This window comes from Anomalospiza imberbis, chromosome 15 (assembly GCF_031753505.1).
Source record: "Anomalospiza imberbis isolate Cuckoo-Finch-1a 21T00152 chromosome 15, ASM3175350v1, whole genome shotgun sequence".
Lineage (NCBI taxonomy): Eukaryota > Metazoa > Chordata > Aves > Passeriformes > Viduidae > Anomalospiza > Anomalospiza imberbis.
Genome location: NC_089695.1, coordinates 18232222 through 18247712, shown reverse-complemented (window position 1 = coordinate 18247712; position 15491 = coordinate 18232222). Strand labels below are relative to the sequence as shown.

The window sequence follows — 15491 nt, the reverse complement described above, 5'->3', positions numbered from 1 at the left end:
GAGTCCATCCTGTGATCCCCGACAGCAGTGCTGGTGCAGGGAGAGCTCCTCAGTGAAAGCTCCACCTAAGCCGTCAGGAAATTCTAATCATCTAAGCAAACCCAAACAGATTTCTCGGCAAAGAGCGTTTCCCCAGCGGGCCCCAATTACACAGCCCAGTGCCTGGGGTTTGGGTCTCATTTCCCTGCCCAGTGAGCTGCAGCGAGTCACACAGCTCAGCCGAGGGGCTCTAAGCCGCAGCCATCAGATGCAGCCCGCACATTGTGCAGGTCTTGCATGAACGCTGGCATCTTCTCAGCCTCCAAACACTAATTCTCCTAAAGCGTAAATTTGCACGAAGCAGCTCACGGCACAGTTACTGATCTCTGTTTTCCGTGGCTGTAATTCTCCACTGTGCTCCATTCAGCTCTACAAAGTGGCACATTTCCCGGAGCCTGCTCTCGGCAGTGCCACGGACTCCACACCATCAGATCTGCTTTGCAGGTGAGGCTTGGAGCAGGGCCGCAATTTAAATACAGTCATTGCACCGGCAGAATATTACATACACAAGTTTGTAACAATATGACTGCAACTGCGTCCTGAGCCAAAATGAATTTTAAAAGCCAAAGGAAATATTTAAACCAGGAACGTGGCCTGTGTAATCTCGTGTGCCCCCACGGCCGGCGCTCGGCTCCAGGAGGCTGCCAGAGCTCAGAGTCCATCATACACAGAATGGAAGCTGGTTCTGGTGTAGTTGTGAACCACACACCCTTTCGGCGAGGTGTACAACAAGGATAAAGCAGCCGTCCTGACTCAGCTCATTCGGAAGTTGCAGCTGCACTTCCTCAGCCGAGGGTTTCCCTGACTGCCGCCTCAAAGCCACCCAAGCCAGCAAAGCATGGTCGCTCCTCCCTGTGCTCAGCTCTGAGTCATGAGAGAGTTAATAAAAACAAATTCTAGTTAACAGGCTTCTAAAGGCTGCTAAAATCCTTTTCCCCAGCCCTGTCGATAAACAGTGAGTGACCCCAAAAGGAGCTTCTTCACATGAGAGTGTGTTTACAGTGCCAGTCATGTTTTCCGCAGTTCCCCCGTATTCCCAGGTCCTGAAGCTTGTTTGGGAGGGGTGAGCCAACAGCCAGGCTGTAATAAGACAAGAAGATTCACCACAGCTCTAGCAAAGCTGTTTTCGTCTGGCCAGAGGAAAATGTTTCTTGTGGACATATGAAAGGGAGCGAAGCCGCTGCACCGGAGCCACACCGACCCCGCGTGGCTGAGCCTGGCCTCGAGAGAGGGCCGGGCTGAGGAGGGGCTGAGGGGTGGTCGGGGCTGAGGAGGGGCCGGGCTGAGGCCGAGCTGAGGGATGGCCGAGGCGGGGCTGGGGCTGGGGCCGAGGCCGGGCTGAGGGATGGCCGAGGCGGGGCCGGGGCCGGGGCCGAGGCGGGGCCGGGGCCGAGGCGGGGCCGGGGCCGAGGCGGGGCCGGGGCCGAGGCGGGGCCGGGGCCGGGGCCGGGGCCGGGGCCGGGGCCGAGGCGGGGCCGGGGCCGAGGCGGGGCCGGGGCCGAGGCGGGGCCGGGGCCGGGGCCGGGGCCGGGGCCGAGGCGGGGCCGGGGCCGAGGCGGGGCCGGGGCCGAGGCGGGGCCGGGGCCGAGGCGGGGCCGGGGCCGGGGCCGGGGCCGGGGCCGAGGCGGGGCCGGGGCCGAGGCGGGGCCGGGGCCGAGGCGGGGCCGGGGCCGAGGCGGGGCCGGGGCCGGGGCCGGGGCCGGGGCCGAGGCGGGGCCGGGGCCGAGGCGGGGCCGGGGCCGAGGCGGGGCCGGGGCCGAGGCGGGGCCGGGGCCGTCCCGCCCCGTCCCGCGCGTGCGTGGAGCGGCGCGCGGTGTCCCGGAAGTGGAGGCGCGGCCGTGACACGTCGCAGGGGCCGCGGCGGCGGGAGCGGGGCCGGGCCGGGGCCGCAGGTGGGGCCGGGACCCCGGGGAGGGAGCGGCACCCCGGGAGGGAGCGGCACCCGGGGAGGGAGCGGCACCCCCGGGAGGGAGCGGCACCCCGGGGAGGGAGCGGCCGGCAGCGCGGGGCAGAGACGGCACAGGGAGCGGGGAACGGGCCGGAGCGGCGGCCGGGCGCCCGGCGCACCGCGCGGTCCCGGGCCCGCGGGAGGGGCAGCGGGCAGAGCCGCGCGGGGCCGGTTCGGCAGCGGCCCGAACCCGCCTCGCTGGTCTCTTGCAGAGGGGGCGATGTCCGGGTTCGACGGCTTCAACACCGACTTCTTCCAGAGCAGTTACAGCATCGAGGAGCAGGGGCAGCCCTACGACTACAGCGGGCGGCCGTACAGCAAGTAACTCGTGTGCCCTGCCCGGGGTCACGGCATCCCGGGGCTCGGCTGGGGGAGCCCCAGGTCCTAGCCCGTCCCCCCCTGCCATGGCAGGGACACCTCCCTCTGTCCCAGGCTGCTCCCAGCCCTGGCCAGCCTGGCCTGGGACACTGCCAGGGATCCAGGGGCAGCCACAGCTGCTCTGGGCACTTGTGCCAGGGCCTCACACCCTCCCAGGGAGCAATTCCGAATTCCCAATATCCCATCCAGCCCTGCCTTCTGGCAGGGGGAAGCCGTTCCCCTTGTCCTGGCACTCCAGGCCCTTGTTCAAAGTCCCTCTCCAGCTCTCCTCTAGGCTTCCTTAGGATACGTCTGGGACCGTCTGTGTCTCCAGGAGAGGTTTGGCACGTTAGCCGGTTTCTGGAAGTGAGTCCCGGTTATTCTGTTTGATGGAGAGCTGAACTCACTGTCTGTAAATGGAGATCTGAAGGAATTTTGTGTTCAATTCTCTGCCTGATAGATTTCAGAGCAAGTGTTAGAAGATTGAATGACAAGTTATATGAACAGTCTTAATTATATGAGTGATCTGCATGTCCTTGGGAGAAGAAATACTGTTCTTCTGCAGCTCCATCTCCAGTCACTCACTTGGGAACTAGAAATTAGTGTCACCTAAGTGAGCCTGCCATGTCCTGGTGACTCCCAGGCTGCAGCAGGGAGGTGTGCCGGGTGTTCCTGGGATGGGGGATCCTGGCAGCCCTGTGAACGTCCCGCCTTGGGCTGAGGGCTTTGCTCCCTCCGTGTGATCCCCGAGATGGACGGAGCAGGTCAGTGCCGTCTGTGACCTGAGCAAATGTGCCCCCTGTGCTGGGGCTGGACTCTGCTAACACGAGGAGTTCTGCATTTTCCTTCCCTTCCCATAGTTAAAGATTTTGGAAATGTTTGTGGAAATCTCTGTGCTTAGACTTGGGATAGATCAGTGGCAAGAATAGCTGAAGAGGTATGCTTAGGGCAGAGGGTGGCTGCGGGTGGGGTTTTTTGTGGAGGACCTCTGGGGTCATGTCGTGGAACTTTTTAAGCCAGAAGGAAGGGTTTGCTGTGACATGCTGACCGGAACAAGCTTTGCCTTGTGTTTCAGCAGCAGCTCTGGGTGTGCTCTAACGTGGGGTTGTGCTTTGCAGGCCCTATGGAGGCTACGAGTACCCCCCGCAGGCTGGCTTTGTGCCCCCTGACATGATGCAGCAGCAGCAGCCCTACACGGGGCAGATCTACCAGCCCACACAGGGCTACACTCCAGCCTCAGCACAGTCTTTTTATGGGAGCAACTTTGAGGATGAGCCTCCGCTACTAGAAGGTATAACTTTGCTGTGGCCTAAATCCAGAACTCCTCCTAGTTTGGGGGTAAGTTGGTAGCAGTGTGTGGATTCCCTGCTGCTGGGAGTGCTCAGTGTGTTTGAAATTATCATTGATTATTTTTCTGAACCTGTATTTTGGCATGTGAAATCCTTGTTCTCATGTGAACTTCTGCAGTTGGAAAATTGTGCTTTCTTGCTTCACACCAGCTGCTCTGTGGCAGTTAAATCAGTTAACTGGGAGACCTGACTTCATGGCAAAACACTTAATATTCCTCGTGTTGCAAGTAATAATTGTAACTGCCCACTTTGTAAAATAAGTGCCTGCAGGTGCTGTGAGTTGATTCGTGGTTAGAACGGAAATGTTTCATTGCTAACAAGGAATGCTAAACACTGCAGAAATGCCTGTGTGGAGTACAGCCTGTGCAGAGTGCCAGGCTGGATATTCAGCTAAGTCTGGCTTGCTGGGATCAGTTTCCAGCTTATTTCTGTTATTTTTCAGTTGCAAACAACTGAACAAACTGTCACCGTTACAGGCTGGAGAGACGGGCATCTGTCTGTCACACCTGTCACCTGCCCCCAGGCATGATACCTTCCACCCCCTGGGTTTTTTTATTAAATATTACTTTATTTACATAAGTAAAACAGGATCAGGGAGCTGGGCTGAAAGGACCTCTGTGAACCCAGAACTCTCTGCCTGGGCTCTTCCCTGGTCCTTCAGAAACCACCTGGGCACTTCCCAGCACCTGAGACTGGGAATGTGTAGAGGCAGCAGGAGGAAAGAGGGGAGGGCTCAATTCCCTGGTGCCCGCCACGGATCTGGGGGAGATGGGAAGTGGAGAAGCAGGGAAGACAAAGAGGGGAGCAAGTGGGGCAGCCAGGAAGGGAAGAAGTGAAATCCATATTCTGTTCACTTGCAGAATTGGGGATCAATTTCGACCACATCTGGCAGAAAACACTCACGGTGCTGCACCCCCTGAAGGTGGCCGATGGCACCATCATGAACGAGACGGACCTGGCCGGGCCCATGGTGTTCTGCCTGGCCTTTGGGGCCACCCTGCTGCTGGTGAGCACTGCCACGGGGCTGCTGGGCACGGCTGTGCTGGGCAGCGTGCCACAGGGGCTGCAGGGTTACCTGCGGGGTTCCTGCAGGTCTGGGCGTGGGGCCAGGAAAGCTCATCCTTTTCATGGAGTGTCCTGAGTGGGAAGGGACCCCCAGGGATCATCAGAGTCCAGCTCCTTTCCCTGCACAGCACAAAAGGGATGGATGAGCTCTGTCACACCAGGTAGGACTTCAGTGTCAGCTCACTCTGGAGCACACCTGGTTCGCACTGCTTGTGTTGCTCAAGGGGCCTGGCACTGCTGGAGCCTGGTCACTTTTTCTAACTGAGCTTAATTGGAATAATTGGGCTTTAATGGCTCATAGATGACAGCAAACAGTGTTCCTTGGCATTGAAAGCTTCAGGGGTTTTAATCTGTTTTAGCTTTTAATGCTTCAGGCACTGCTTGTCATTTTTGCCTAAAATTTCCCATTGCTTTGACAGTTAAAACACACTTTGGTACCAAGGGGCCTTCAAGCCTACTTTAATAAGTAACTTCTATTTATGGAAAGTAGGCCAGTCAAATTAATGAACATGTTTATAATAGATACATTTGAATGTTCTTTTCCTAAAAATTTAATTCTCCTGTGTGCTTTTTTAAAAAGTCCATGGAATGTGGTGAAAGGAAGTGGGCTGAGCCTGGCACAGAGGTTGCAGCAGGTGTGATTGTTTCCTGTGCTGCTTGGGAAGGAGGAGAGCTGGGTCTGAGCACTTCCAGTTTGGAAGTTGTTGGAGGGGACACCCTGGAAGCTTCCCAGCCCCGTGTCCTGCAGGGGTGCCTGGGGCAGGTGCTGGAGGGGAAGCAGCAGTCTCAGCCGGGGAAAACCAGGAGATGACCTGAATCCATGGACATAACCCACATGTGCTTCCTGTGTGCTTGTGAACAAGAAAGTTTGGGTCTGGCTTTTTAAAATCTCCCTCAGCTAATCCGGAGTTCACACCCAGTGCTTGGCAGCTCAGCCTCAGCTGTTCCTGGGATTTTTTTTATAGTTTTCCTTGTGCCATAACTTCATGCATTCTACCACAAATTAAAGGACTTCAGCTCTGGGTTTGTCAAGAACTTCCTGAATTACAGTTTTGTTGTCTTTACACCTAGTTCTGTAAAGATCATTATTGCAAGTAATCAATCAGCATTAGAAGCCCTTGATTAAACTCCTAACAGTTCCTGGGCTGAGATCAGAGAACAACAATCAGATCAGAGCCTGTTCATTAAGATCCACAGAGTCAGGAGGAATTTCAGGCTCCTGGAGCATGAGGTGTCCTGGGACTCTGGGGGGGAAACACTCCCTGTGGGATGGGAGTGAGGGAGCTGGGGCTGGGGGACAGTGCCTATGTCCACCCCTGCTGTGTTCCAGGATGTGTAGATCTGCTCCCTGTGCTGGTTCCATCCTGACCCCATCCTGACCCCAATCCTGACTCCATCCTGTGCTGGATCCATCCTGACCCCAATCCTGACTCCATCCTGTGCTGGATCCATCCTGACCCCAATCCTGACTCCATCCTGTGTTGGATCCATCCTGACTCCATCCTGTGCTGGATCCATCCTGACCCCAATCCTGACTCCATCCTGTGCTGGATCCATCCTGACCCCAATCCTATGCTGGATCCATCCTGACCCCAATCCTGACTCCATCCTGTGCTGGATCCATCCTGACCCCAATCCTATGCTGGATCCATCCTGACCCCAGTCCTGACTCCATCCTGTGCTGGATCCATCCTGACCCCAGTCCTGACTCCATCCTATGGTGGATCCATCCTGACCCCAATCCAGGCTCCATCCTGTGCTGGATCCATCCTGACCCCAATCCTGACTCCATCCTGTGCTGGTTCCATCCTGACCCCAGTCCTGACTCCATCCTGTGCTGGATCCATCCTGACCCCAATCCTGTGCTGGTTCCATCCTGATCCCCATCCGGAATCCATCCTGTGCTGGATCCATCCTGACCCCAATCCTGTGCTGGTTCCATCCTGACCCCCATCTCAACCCCTATCCTGACCCCATGCTGACCCAATGCTGTGCTGGTTCCATCCTCTGTTGGTTCCATCCCGACCCCTATCCTGACCTACACTGACCCCCATCCCAATCCCATGCCGACCCCATCCTGACCCCCATGCCGACCCCATGCCAACCCCGTGCTGTGCCCGGCTGCAGGCTGGCAAGATCCAGTTTGGGTACGTGTACGGGATCAGCGCCATCGGCTGCCTGGGCATGTTCTGCCTGCTGAACCTGATGAGCATGACCGGCGTGTCCTTCGGCTGCGTGGCCAGCGTGCTGGGCTACTGCCTGCTGCCCATGATCCTGCTCTCCTCCTTCGCCATCGTCTTCTCGCTGCAGTAAGTGCTGCCTCTCGGCCCTGGGGCACACATTCCTCCTCAGGTGGGGAGGGAAATCACTGAGAGGAGTTTCCATGGTCAGTGCTGGAGCTGTGCATCATTCCAGTATGACAGGAATCTTCAGTTAGGGCAAGAATTAATTATCAATGGCTTCAGGTATTTACTGGGGAAAGGGGGTGAATCCTGGCTTTACCTCTAAGTCATTAAACAGCTTTTGAATACATAGACTCCAAGAGCAATCTCGGGCTTGTTTTCAGCCAGCTCTGAATCTGACAGGTCTCAGCAACTATAAAGTCTAAAAATAACTATTATTGAAGACACCAATTAGGATTTTACAAATACAAGAAAATGAGAATGATTCCTTTTGGCTCTGTAAATTTAGGGACTGAAACAGCTTGGCACAGTTCTTCTACTCACTGCTTTGAAATTTTCATATTCATAGAGTTAATCTTGAGGGGGCTTTCTACCATCATAATTGACTGACATTGTTCTAAAATTCTAGAATCCCAGAATGGTTTGGGTTGGAAAAGCCCATCCAGTGCCACCCCTGCCATGTCAGGGACACCTTCCACCATCCCAGGCTGCTCCAAGCCCCAGTGCCTGGCCTTGGGCACTGCCAGGGATCCAGGGGCAGCCACGGCTGCTCTGGGCACCCTGTGCCAGAGCGTTCCCAGTGCTTTCAGTGGGAATATTTCACTTAATGCCAAATGCTGAAATTCATGCCAGAACCTGCCCAAGGATGAGTTGGAGGAGTCCAGGTGTGACTCCTGCAGGTGGATGTACACAGGGCTCTCAGGAATTCTGTTCTTTCTGCCTTTCCAGGGGGATGATGGGGATTATTCTCACGGCTGGAATTATTGGCTGGTGCAGCTTTTCTGCTTCCAAGATCTTTATCTCTGCCTTAGCCATGGAGGGCCAGCAGCTGCTCGTGGCCTATCCCTGCGCGTTGCTCTACGGAGTCTTCGCCCTCATCTCCGTCTTCTGAACAGACTCTGGGGGACGCCAGGGGCCAAAAGGAAAATCCCAGCTTGGAACATGGACTTGGACCACAAACAGCTGCAAACAACTGTCTCGTGTTGCTATCATGAAACTTAGACCTGTTTGAATCACCTGGAACAATGGAAAATGTCTCGTGTTCACTTTTTTAGGACCTTGAATACTGTTTTCAATGACCTGGGGAGTCCAGAGCTTTAATACGTGTTCATGCTTATCAAGTTCCTGTGATTTCTTTCCCATTCCTAGATATTTAGAAAAAGTAACTTTCGGTTGTTTACTTGAGGGTTGTGATTTTTTGTTCGTCTTGTTTTCTAGGAGAGGGCGAAAGGTTGCAGTTACAAATTGGTAGATTTTTATCCAAAACAGTTAAAGGAGCTGCCGTGGATTTGGGGGACTCTGGATAAATCTGCAGGAAAGAGGAACCTGTTTCCTGACCCCTCTCACCAAAAATGCACAAATGAACAAAAGTAATTAGAGTATTTCCTGTATTTTAACCAATATCTTCCTAAGCTCTCCAGTCTCAATTATTTGTTCATTTGCTGTGAGAGTATTTCAGGATTTGAGATACTTAAATTATGAAGTAGAAAACAGATGCTTAAAAGTGAAAGGGATCTGTGATTCTGTCACACTTGAAACATGACCACGTTGGGGTGTCTGTAGCTTTATGCTAACTGGGGTTTCTGAAGGATGTGGGCAGAGGTTCCTTCCCTCATGGTGCACATTCTGCTGGATGGATGAAGAGGAATCTCTCTCACAGTGCTTCCAAGGAAAACACCATTTGGAAAACATTATGCTTGTCAGTATTGTAGTTATTGTAAAATAATTTAAGGCATATTGATTAAATTTTCCTTACATTTTGAAAAAGGTGTTTGATTTTCCTAACCTTTATTTTTGATGTTCAGTTACTAAAATAGAAACTTTCATATTGAAACAAAATCACATTTAAAATTGAATTAATTGTCTGGATTTGGTGTTTGCTACAGTGAGTGAAGAGCAGGAGGGAGCTCCTGTCCTGTGTCTGTGCAGATCAATAGCATTGACTGCCAGTGAGCCAAATTAAACACAGTTCTAGGACAAAAAAGAGCTCCCTCAGCTGCTTGAGCAAGTCAGGTTGTAACACTCTAATATTCTTTGAGAACAGTTAATTCAGCTTATCCTGCACATTCCAGAGGGGGAGTTCTTAAAGCCTTGCAGTGATTCCATAGGTACCTTCCAGGGTGATCACCTGGGTATTAAAATACTATAAATAATGTTTTCTTTCACCACAGCATGAGCAAACTTCAGTGCACAGGAAGAACAGCTCAGTGTTGCCCTGGCAATAGAGCTGCTGAGTTTGGAGAAACCATAGGAAAAGGGATTTATTTAGATTTAAATGCTTACAAAGTCAGCAGTGGAGGACGCTGCACGTTCTACTCCAGCAGTGAGGGTTGACCCAGGAGTTTCCTCTGCACAGAATTCAGCAGTTTGCAACTGAATTTCTAAGTGGTCTCTTGGGAGCAGAGAGAAGCAGAGGAGAGCAGGAGGTCAAACACTTGACTTCATGGAGGACTTGATAAAAACCAGTGTTTTAGAGTCTAGAGTGGTTGTCTTAAAGATCCCAAACCTCTGGTTCAGTAATTAATGTGATTGCCTTGACTCTTTATTATTGCCTTTCCACAATCAATCCCATCGATTTTACGTAATGAAGTTTTGTCCTAGTTCTTGCTTCAATTTCAGTTACATTTCAGATGATTCAATCTCCCCCTCCCATAGAATGTCAGGATTGGAGGCTGCAGTTCTGTACTGCCACATTTGCCTTTCTCAATTAGTAGGACTTTCCTTTCCACGTCTGAACTTCCCCCACCCTTCTCACCTGGTTTCAGATGCAGTGCCAGCACCACTTTATCCTGCTTTGGCTCTCTTTCTGTTGCTCAGTTTAAAGCACTCAAACAAATGCTGGAGTTGCCTTTTCAAACCCACTTTTGTTACTCCCCCAATCTTGAAATGATGCCCTGCCCCGCAAGGGCTGCGAGTTACCTTTCCCAGTTTGTCCGTGGTCGCCCCAGGCTGCTGATGATGTGACAGTGGCTCTGTTTTTCAGGTTCTTGTGCTGCGAGGCAGCTGCTGCCCCCGGTTCTGTTTGGTTCTGTTCCTGTAGCAGCAAATTCCAGTGCCAGCCCCATGTTTTTAATGTGCCTGCCACCCCCTGTGGGTCTGGAATAGCCTGAGGCCTGGCTGCAGGGATAGCTCTGGGACGTTCCCCTGGGCTCTCTGTGCTGGAGGAGCTGGGGCTGAGCTGGGAATGTGCCCTGTGGGCGAGGGCTGGGCTGGCACGGCCCCGGGCCGGCCGGGAGGGCTCAGCTGCTGCTGCTGCTCCCGCGGGGCCCCGGCTCTGCCCGCAGCAGCGTTCGAGGTTTGTTCCTGGCTTTAGGGACCGGCGTGCTTAAAGAACTGCCCGAGCTTTGGCACCACACCCCGGCTGCTGCCCAGCTGCGGGGGCAAAGCCAGAGCACCTGGGCCGAGCCCCCCGTCCCCCCCGGGCTGTGCCGAGCCCCCGTCACCCCCGGGCTGTGCCGAGCCCCCATCACCCCTGGGCTGTGCCGACCCCCCGTCCCCCCTGGCCTGTGCAGAGCCCCCCGTCCCCCCCGGGCTGTGCCGAGCCCCCCGTCCCCCCTGGGCTGTGCAGAGCCCCCCGTCCCCCCCGGGCTGTGCCGAGCCCCCATCACCCCTGGGCTGTGCCGAACCCCCCGTCCCCCCTGGCCTGTGCAGAGCCCCCCGTCCCCCCCGGGCTGTGCCGAACCCCCCGTCCCCCCTGGGCTGTGCAGAGCCCCCCGTCCCCCCTGGGCTGTGCCGAGCCCCCCGTCCCCCCTGGGCTGTGCCGAGCCCCCATCACCCCTGGGCTGTGCCGAGCCCCCCGTCCCCCCTGGGTTGTGCCGAGCCCCCATCCCCCCCGGGCTGTGCCGAACCCCCCGTCCCCCCTGGGCTGTGCCGAGCCCCCCGTCCCCCCTGGGCTGTGCCGAGCCCCCATCACCCCCGGGCTGTGCCGAGCCCCCATCACCCCCGGGCTGTGCCGAGCCCCCATCACCCCTGGGCTGTGCCGAGCCCCCCGTCCCCCCTGGGCTGTGCCGAGCCCCCATCACCCCTGGGCTGTGCCGAGCCCCCCGTCCCCCCTGGGCTGTGCCGAACCCCCGTCCCCCCCGGGCTGTGCCGAGCCCCCCGTCCCCCCTGGGCTGTGCCGAACCCCCGTCCCCCCCGGGCTGTGCCGAGCCCCCATCACCCCTGGGCTGTGCCGAGCCCCCATCACCCCTGGGCTGTGCCGAGCCCCCATCACCCCCGGGCTGTGCCGAACCCCCATCCCCCTGGGCTGTGCCGAGCCCCCATCACCCCTGGGCTGTGCAGAGCCCCCATCACCCCTGGGCTGTGCCGAGCCCCCCGTCCCCCCTGGGCTGTGCCGAACCCCCGTCCCCCCCGGGCTGTGCCGAACCCCCATCCCCCTGGGCTGTGCCGAGCCCCCCGTCCCCCCTGGGCTGTGCCGAACCCCCGTCCCCCCTGGGCTGTGCCGAACCCCCCGTCCCCCCTGGGCTGCCCGGCGCTGTCGCGGGGCTGCTGCAGAGCCGGGCTGCGGAGCCGGGCGCTGCTGTTTGCAGCCTCTCCGCTGGGTGGGTGTGCAGGACTCCCGATGTGCTCCCGGAGCCGGGCACAGACCCCGGCGTGGCTGGAGAAAAGCCCTCCCGGATCGAGTCCCAGCTGTGCCTGACCCCCACCCTGTCCCCAGCCCAGGGCACCGAGTGCCACGGCCAGGAATTCCTTGGGCACCTCCAGGGATGGGGATCCAAACCTCCCTGCCAGTGGTTAACCACCTCCTCCATGCAGAAGCTCCTGCTGGATCCAGGTCCGTGCAGTGGTGTGCTACAAGCACCTGAGCACCTCGATCTCACTGCTGCACCCAAAGCTGCTGCTGGGCGGCGGCAGGACTTGAAAAGCCTTTCCCTCCTCCTGCTCTCCCTGCTGGTGTCCCACATCGACAGCAGGGCCATTCCCTGTGCCCACAGCACCGACCCAGCTGGCTCTGTGTCCCTGGCGGGGAAGGGATCCCTTCCAGCCGTGATGGGGATGCTGCAGTGCCCGGGATCCCTCCCGGGAGGGGGGAACCTTTGCTGTGCCTCATTCCTTGGATGATAGGGAATAGTTCTGAGGGGATTTCAGCATCTTCAGTCAGAATGCATTGATGCATTCACATGTCTGCACAGTCAAGATGACAATTCTAACACCATGGGGTAGTTTATTTCCATTCATTTATTTAATTATCTGCTTTAAATATCAAAGTCTGTGTGGGGGTTTTGTTGGTTTTTAATTGCATGGGCCTCTCCTCATTTCACTTCTTCATCCCTGGTGATTTCCCTGTCATTGCTGGATATGCCATCAGAATTAAGTTTCCAGTGTGCATATTGACAAAAGAGAAGATAATAATTACAATAATTACAAATGATTGATCAGTGCAATCACTGATCATTGGATTAATTTTTCCCTCCTTCCCACCTCTGTTAATTCAGAATAAATTTGCAGCAATCAAGAGATCTTCACTCGTGTGCTGATGATCTTCATGTTCTGCCTGAGCTTTAATTGAGCTTAAAAGGCCTAATTCTGCCTCAAATCTATTCTTAGTGTTGTTTCAGACCTGAATGTAGAGCTTGAATTTGAAGGTGATCCTCCTGCCTATATCTATCTGGGATTAGTTCCCCACCCAATCAATGCTTCCACTAACGAGCCCCATTCCCGGAGGGGTGGGGTGGCTGTGCCGGGATGGAGCTGATGGATGGAATGGGATTGCATCCCCCCCACTCCTCAGAGCCACTGCAAGACTCAGGGGTTGTCTAGAGGCTGCCAGGAGGAAATAAAGCCCCAGGGCTGGCACCTGGGGGAGAACTCAGCGAGCGCAGGGAGCTGTGGGGTCACCAAGACCACAGAGCCAGTTTCCTGTGGGGGAACAGCAGGGTTTGCCTTCAGCTCTCTCCCTGCTTCTGCCTCTGCACACTCCCTGTTTGCTCCCCGGGCTGCTGAGCAGCTGGTGGAATAACCACGGACTCCCTTTCTTGGGCCTTCATTGTTTTCAAACAAACACAGGCACAATTCTGGACACTGGAGGAAAGGCAGTGAAGCTGAGTTTTGGACCTGTAAAGTGCTGGCAGCAGCGAGATAACACCCATTAAACCCATCAGGCTGGAGCTCGAAACCTCTGCAGTTTACCCAGTAATCTGTCTGGAAGGCTGTTCTAAGGGAGCTTTTTCCATGGAAACCTGCAGTGTGATCCCCCAAACAACTCAGTGCGCTCTGCCGTCGCCAGGCTCGTGTTTAGATCCCACCCAGCTCTGTTGGCCTGGTTGCCATGGCCCCGTTTTCCCTCCAGACCCCGTTGGATGGAGCCCCGCAGGGAGCTGGGGCCGGGCTGTGCCCATTCCGTGGGGAACGAGCCGGGCAGGGATGGGCTGGAGGTGCAGGAACGCTGCCAGCCCCTGGCCAGCCCCTGCCCCCCCAGCCCCTCGGGCACTGCCACCTCTCCCTGCAGAGCAGCTCACAAAGGTGTTGGTTAATTATTGCTATAATTTCTGCATGACAGAGGGAGGACTGGGGCACAGAGAAGGGGAATGTTTGTTGGGAGGTCACTGAGCAGGACCCTGGCCCAGGCCCCCAGTCTGCTAGGAAAACATCCCCAGCACAACAGGTTGTCTTTACCTTCTGCTTGTCAATCCTGTTATCAGCAATTTACCTGCATCATTCTCTGAACCAGGAATTTCTGACTGCTTTTTTATTGCTGTGATTCTCGACACTCCTCACTGGTTCCAGGCTTTGCTTCAGCACATCTCCAGAGGGATTCTCCAGAGGCACAGATCTGTAGGGCAGATGTCCGTAGATTTGTAACTCACCCCAGGATTTACAGACGGGCTCTTTCCCCACCTTAAAGCCATCATGCCAGCTGGGGCACCCCCTGTGCCCGAGAGGGGGAGCCGGGGTGACCCCGGTCCCCTGGGAACCCTCACGGGGCAGGAGGGACAGCCCGGGCACTGGGGGGGAACGGGCAGGACCCGGAGCCCTCCCGGGGCCGCAGGGTCAGCAGTGCCCGGCTGGCGGGCAGCAGAGCCTGGCCGCGCCGGGCCCGCAGGGCTGGCCACACAGCGGATGGTTTTGGCCACTCGGCTTTCCCTGAGCTGGTGGCCAGAGCATCCCGGGCTCCGGGGCGGCTGCAGCCGGCCAGGCAGCACCAGCTGTGAGCCGAGCTCTTCCAGAGCCGCTCCTTGCCTCATCCTGCCCTCCTGAGCATTCCAAGGGCGGGAGGAGCAAACGCGGCCCAGGCTGAGGACGGCAGTGGCGGGGTCACGGCTCCGGGGCCAGCTCCGAGCAGCCCTGCAGAGGCACGGACCGGCCCGGGCCACCAGAGCTGGGGACAGAGCTGGGAGGCCAGTTCTGGGTGCCACTAGATGGCAACCGGCGCATTGCGATGGGCGCATCCCGGCCGGAGTGTGCCAGGAGCGCCCGGGCCGCGGGATGCCGCGGGATGGTGCGGGATGCCGTGGGATGCTGCGGGATGGTGCGGGATGGTGCGGGATGCCGCGGGATGCTGCGGGATGCTGCGGGATGCCGCGGGATGCCGCGGGATGCCGCGGGATGGTGCGGGATGCCGCGGGATGCTGCGGGATGCCGCGGCTGCGACCGTTCCCTGCTGCGGGCCTTGTCCGGGCACTGCCCGCCGTGCCAGCGCCGCAGCGGGGCCAGGATCAGGGCAGGAGCCGGTCCAGGAACTGGTCCCGGAGCCGGTCCAGGAGCTGGGCCAGGAGCTGGTCCTGGAGCCGGGCAGGAGCTGGGCCCGGAGCAGGGCAGGAGCCGGTCCCCAAGCTGGCCCCGGAGCTGCTCCTGCAGCCTTGCTTTGCCCTCGCTGCTCCATTCTCTGCAGAATCTGTTCCCTGCTGCCAGGCTCGCAGCAGGGCCAGGAGCTGCAGGGGGGGACAGGAGCTGAGAGGGCACTGAGGCAGAGCCCCTGCTCAGCAGGGCTGGGGACAGCCCAGCAAACACAACCAGAGCTGGGGCTGCTTTTGGGGGCTCCCTGGTGATGTGGTTGAGACATTTGATATGTCAGAGCCTACGAGAGAAACCCTGCCTGGATCTGTGAATTATCCTGAGTTTCCCCCTGACCCACAGAATCACTGGGCTGGAAGAGACCCTCAAGATCATCAAGTCCAACCCATGCCCCAACTCCTCAACTGACGCAGGGATTCATTTGTAAAGAAAAGGAAGGAACGGTCGGCATTTTCTGTCCCCAGGCTCTGTGCCTGCTGAGCCAGCCCAGCGATGACTCTGGGTCTCCAGAGGGTCACCGGGGTCTGATTCCAGAGCCTGCAGCCAGCTCGGTGCCACCCGGGGCGCAGCCCCAGGGCACGTGTGCCCCCGGCTCCT

The 15491-nt window shown here is 57.2% G+C and overlaps 1 protein-coding gene and 1 long non-coding RNA gene across 2 annotated transcripts; one reads left to right on the top strand and one right to left on the bottom strand.

The window, feature by feature from the left end:
• Positions 1–1780: 1780 nt before the first annotated feature.
• YIPF5 (Yip1 domain family member 5) lies at positions 1781–8927 on the top strand. Its single transcript, XM_068206263.1, has 6 exons — positions 1781–1931; positions 2200–2308; positions 3463–3635; positions 4554–4699; positions 6886–7067; positions 7890–8927. The coding sequence occupies exons 2-6, from the start codon at positions 2208–2210 to the stop codon at positions 8050–8052; spliced, it is 765 nt and encodes a 254-aa protein (XP_068062364.1). The 5' UTR covers positions 1781–1931; positions 2200–2207; the 3' UTR covers positions 8053–8927.
• Positions 8220–13769, bottom strand: LOC137483288 (uncharacterized). Its single transcript, XR_011004415.1, has 2 exons — positions 13290–13769; positions 8220–9552 (listed from the first exon to the last, which is right to left on the bottom strand). It is a non-coding gene; the product is annotated as an uncharacterized lncRNA (long non-coding RNA).
• Positions 13770–15491: the final 1722 nt, after the last annotated feature.

Coding starts and splice junctions, on each gene's coding strand:
- YIPF5 (XM_068206263.1), top strand. CDS start 2,208: ATGTCCGGGTTCGACGGCTTCAACACCGACTTCTTCCAGAGCAGTTAC. Junction 2,309..3,462: donor AGCGGGCGGCCGTACAGCAA/GTAACTCGTGTG, acceptor TGTGCTTTGCAG/GCCCTATGGAGGCTACGAGT. Junction 7,068..7,889: donor GCCATCGTCTTCTCGCTGCA/GTAAGTGCTGCC, acceptor CTGCCTTTCCAG/GGGGATGATGGGGATTATTC.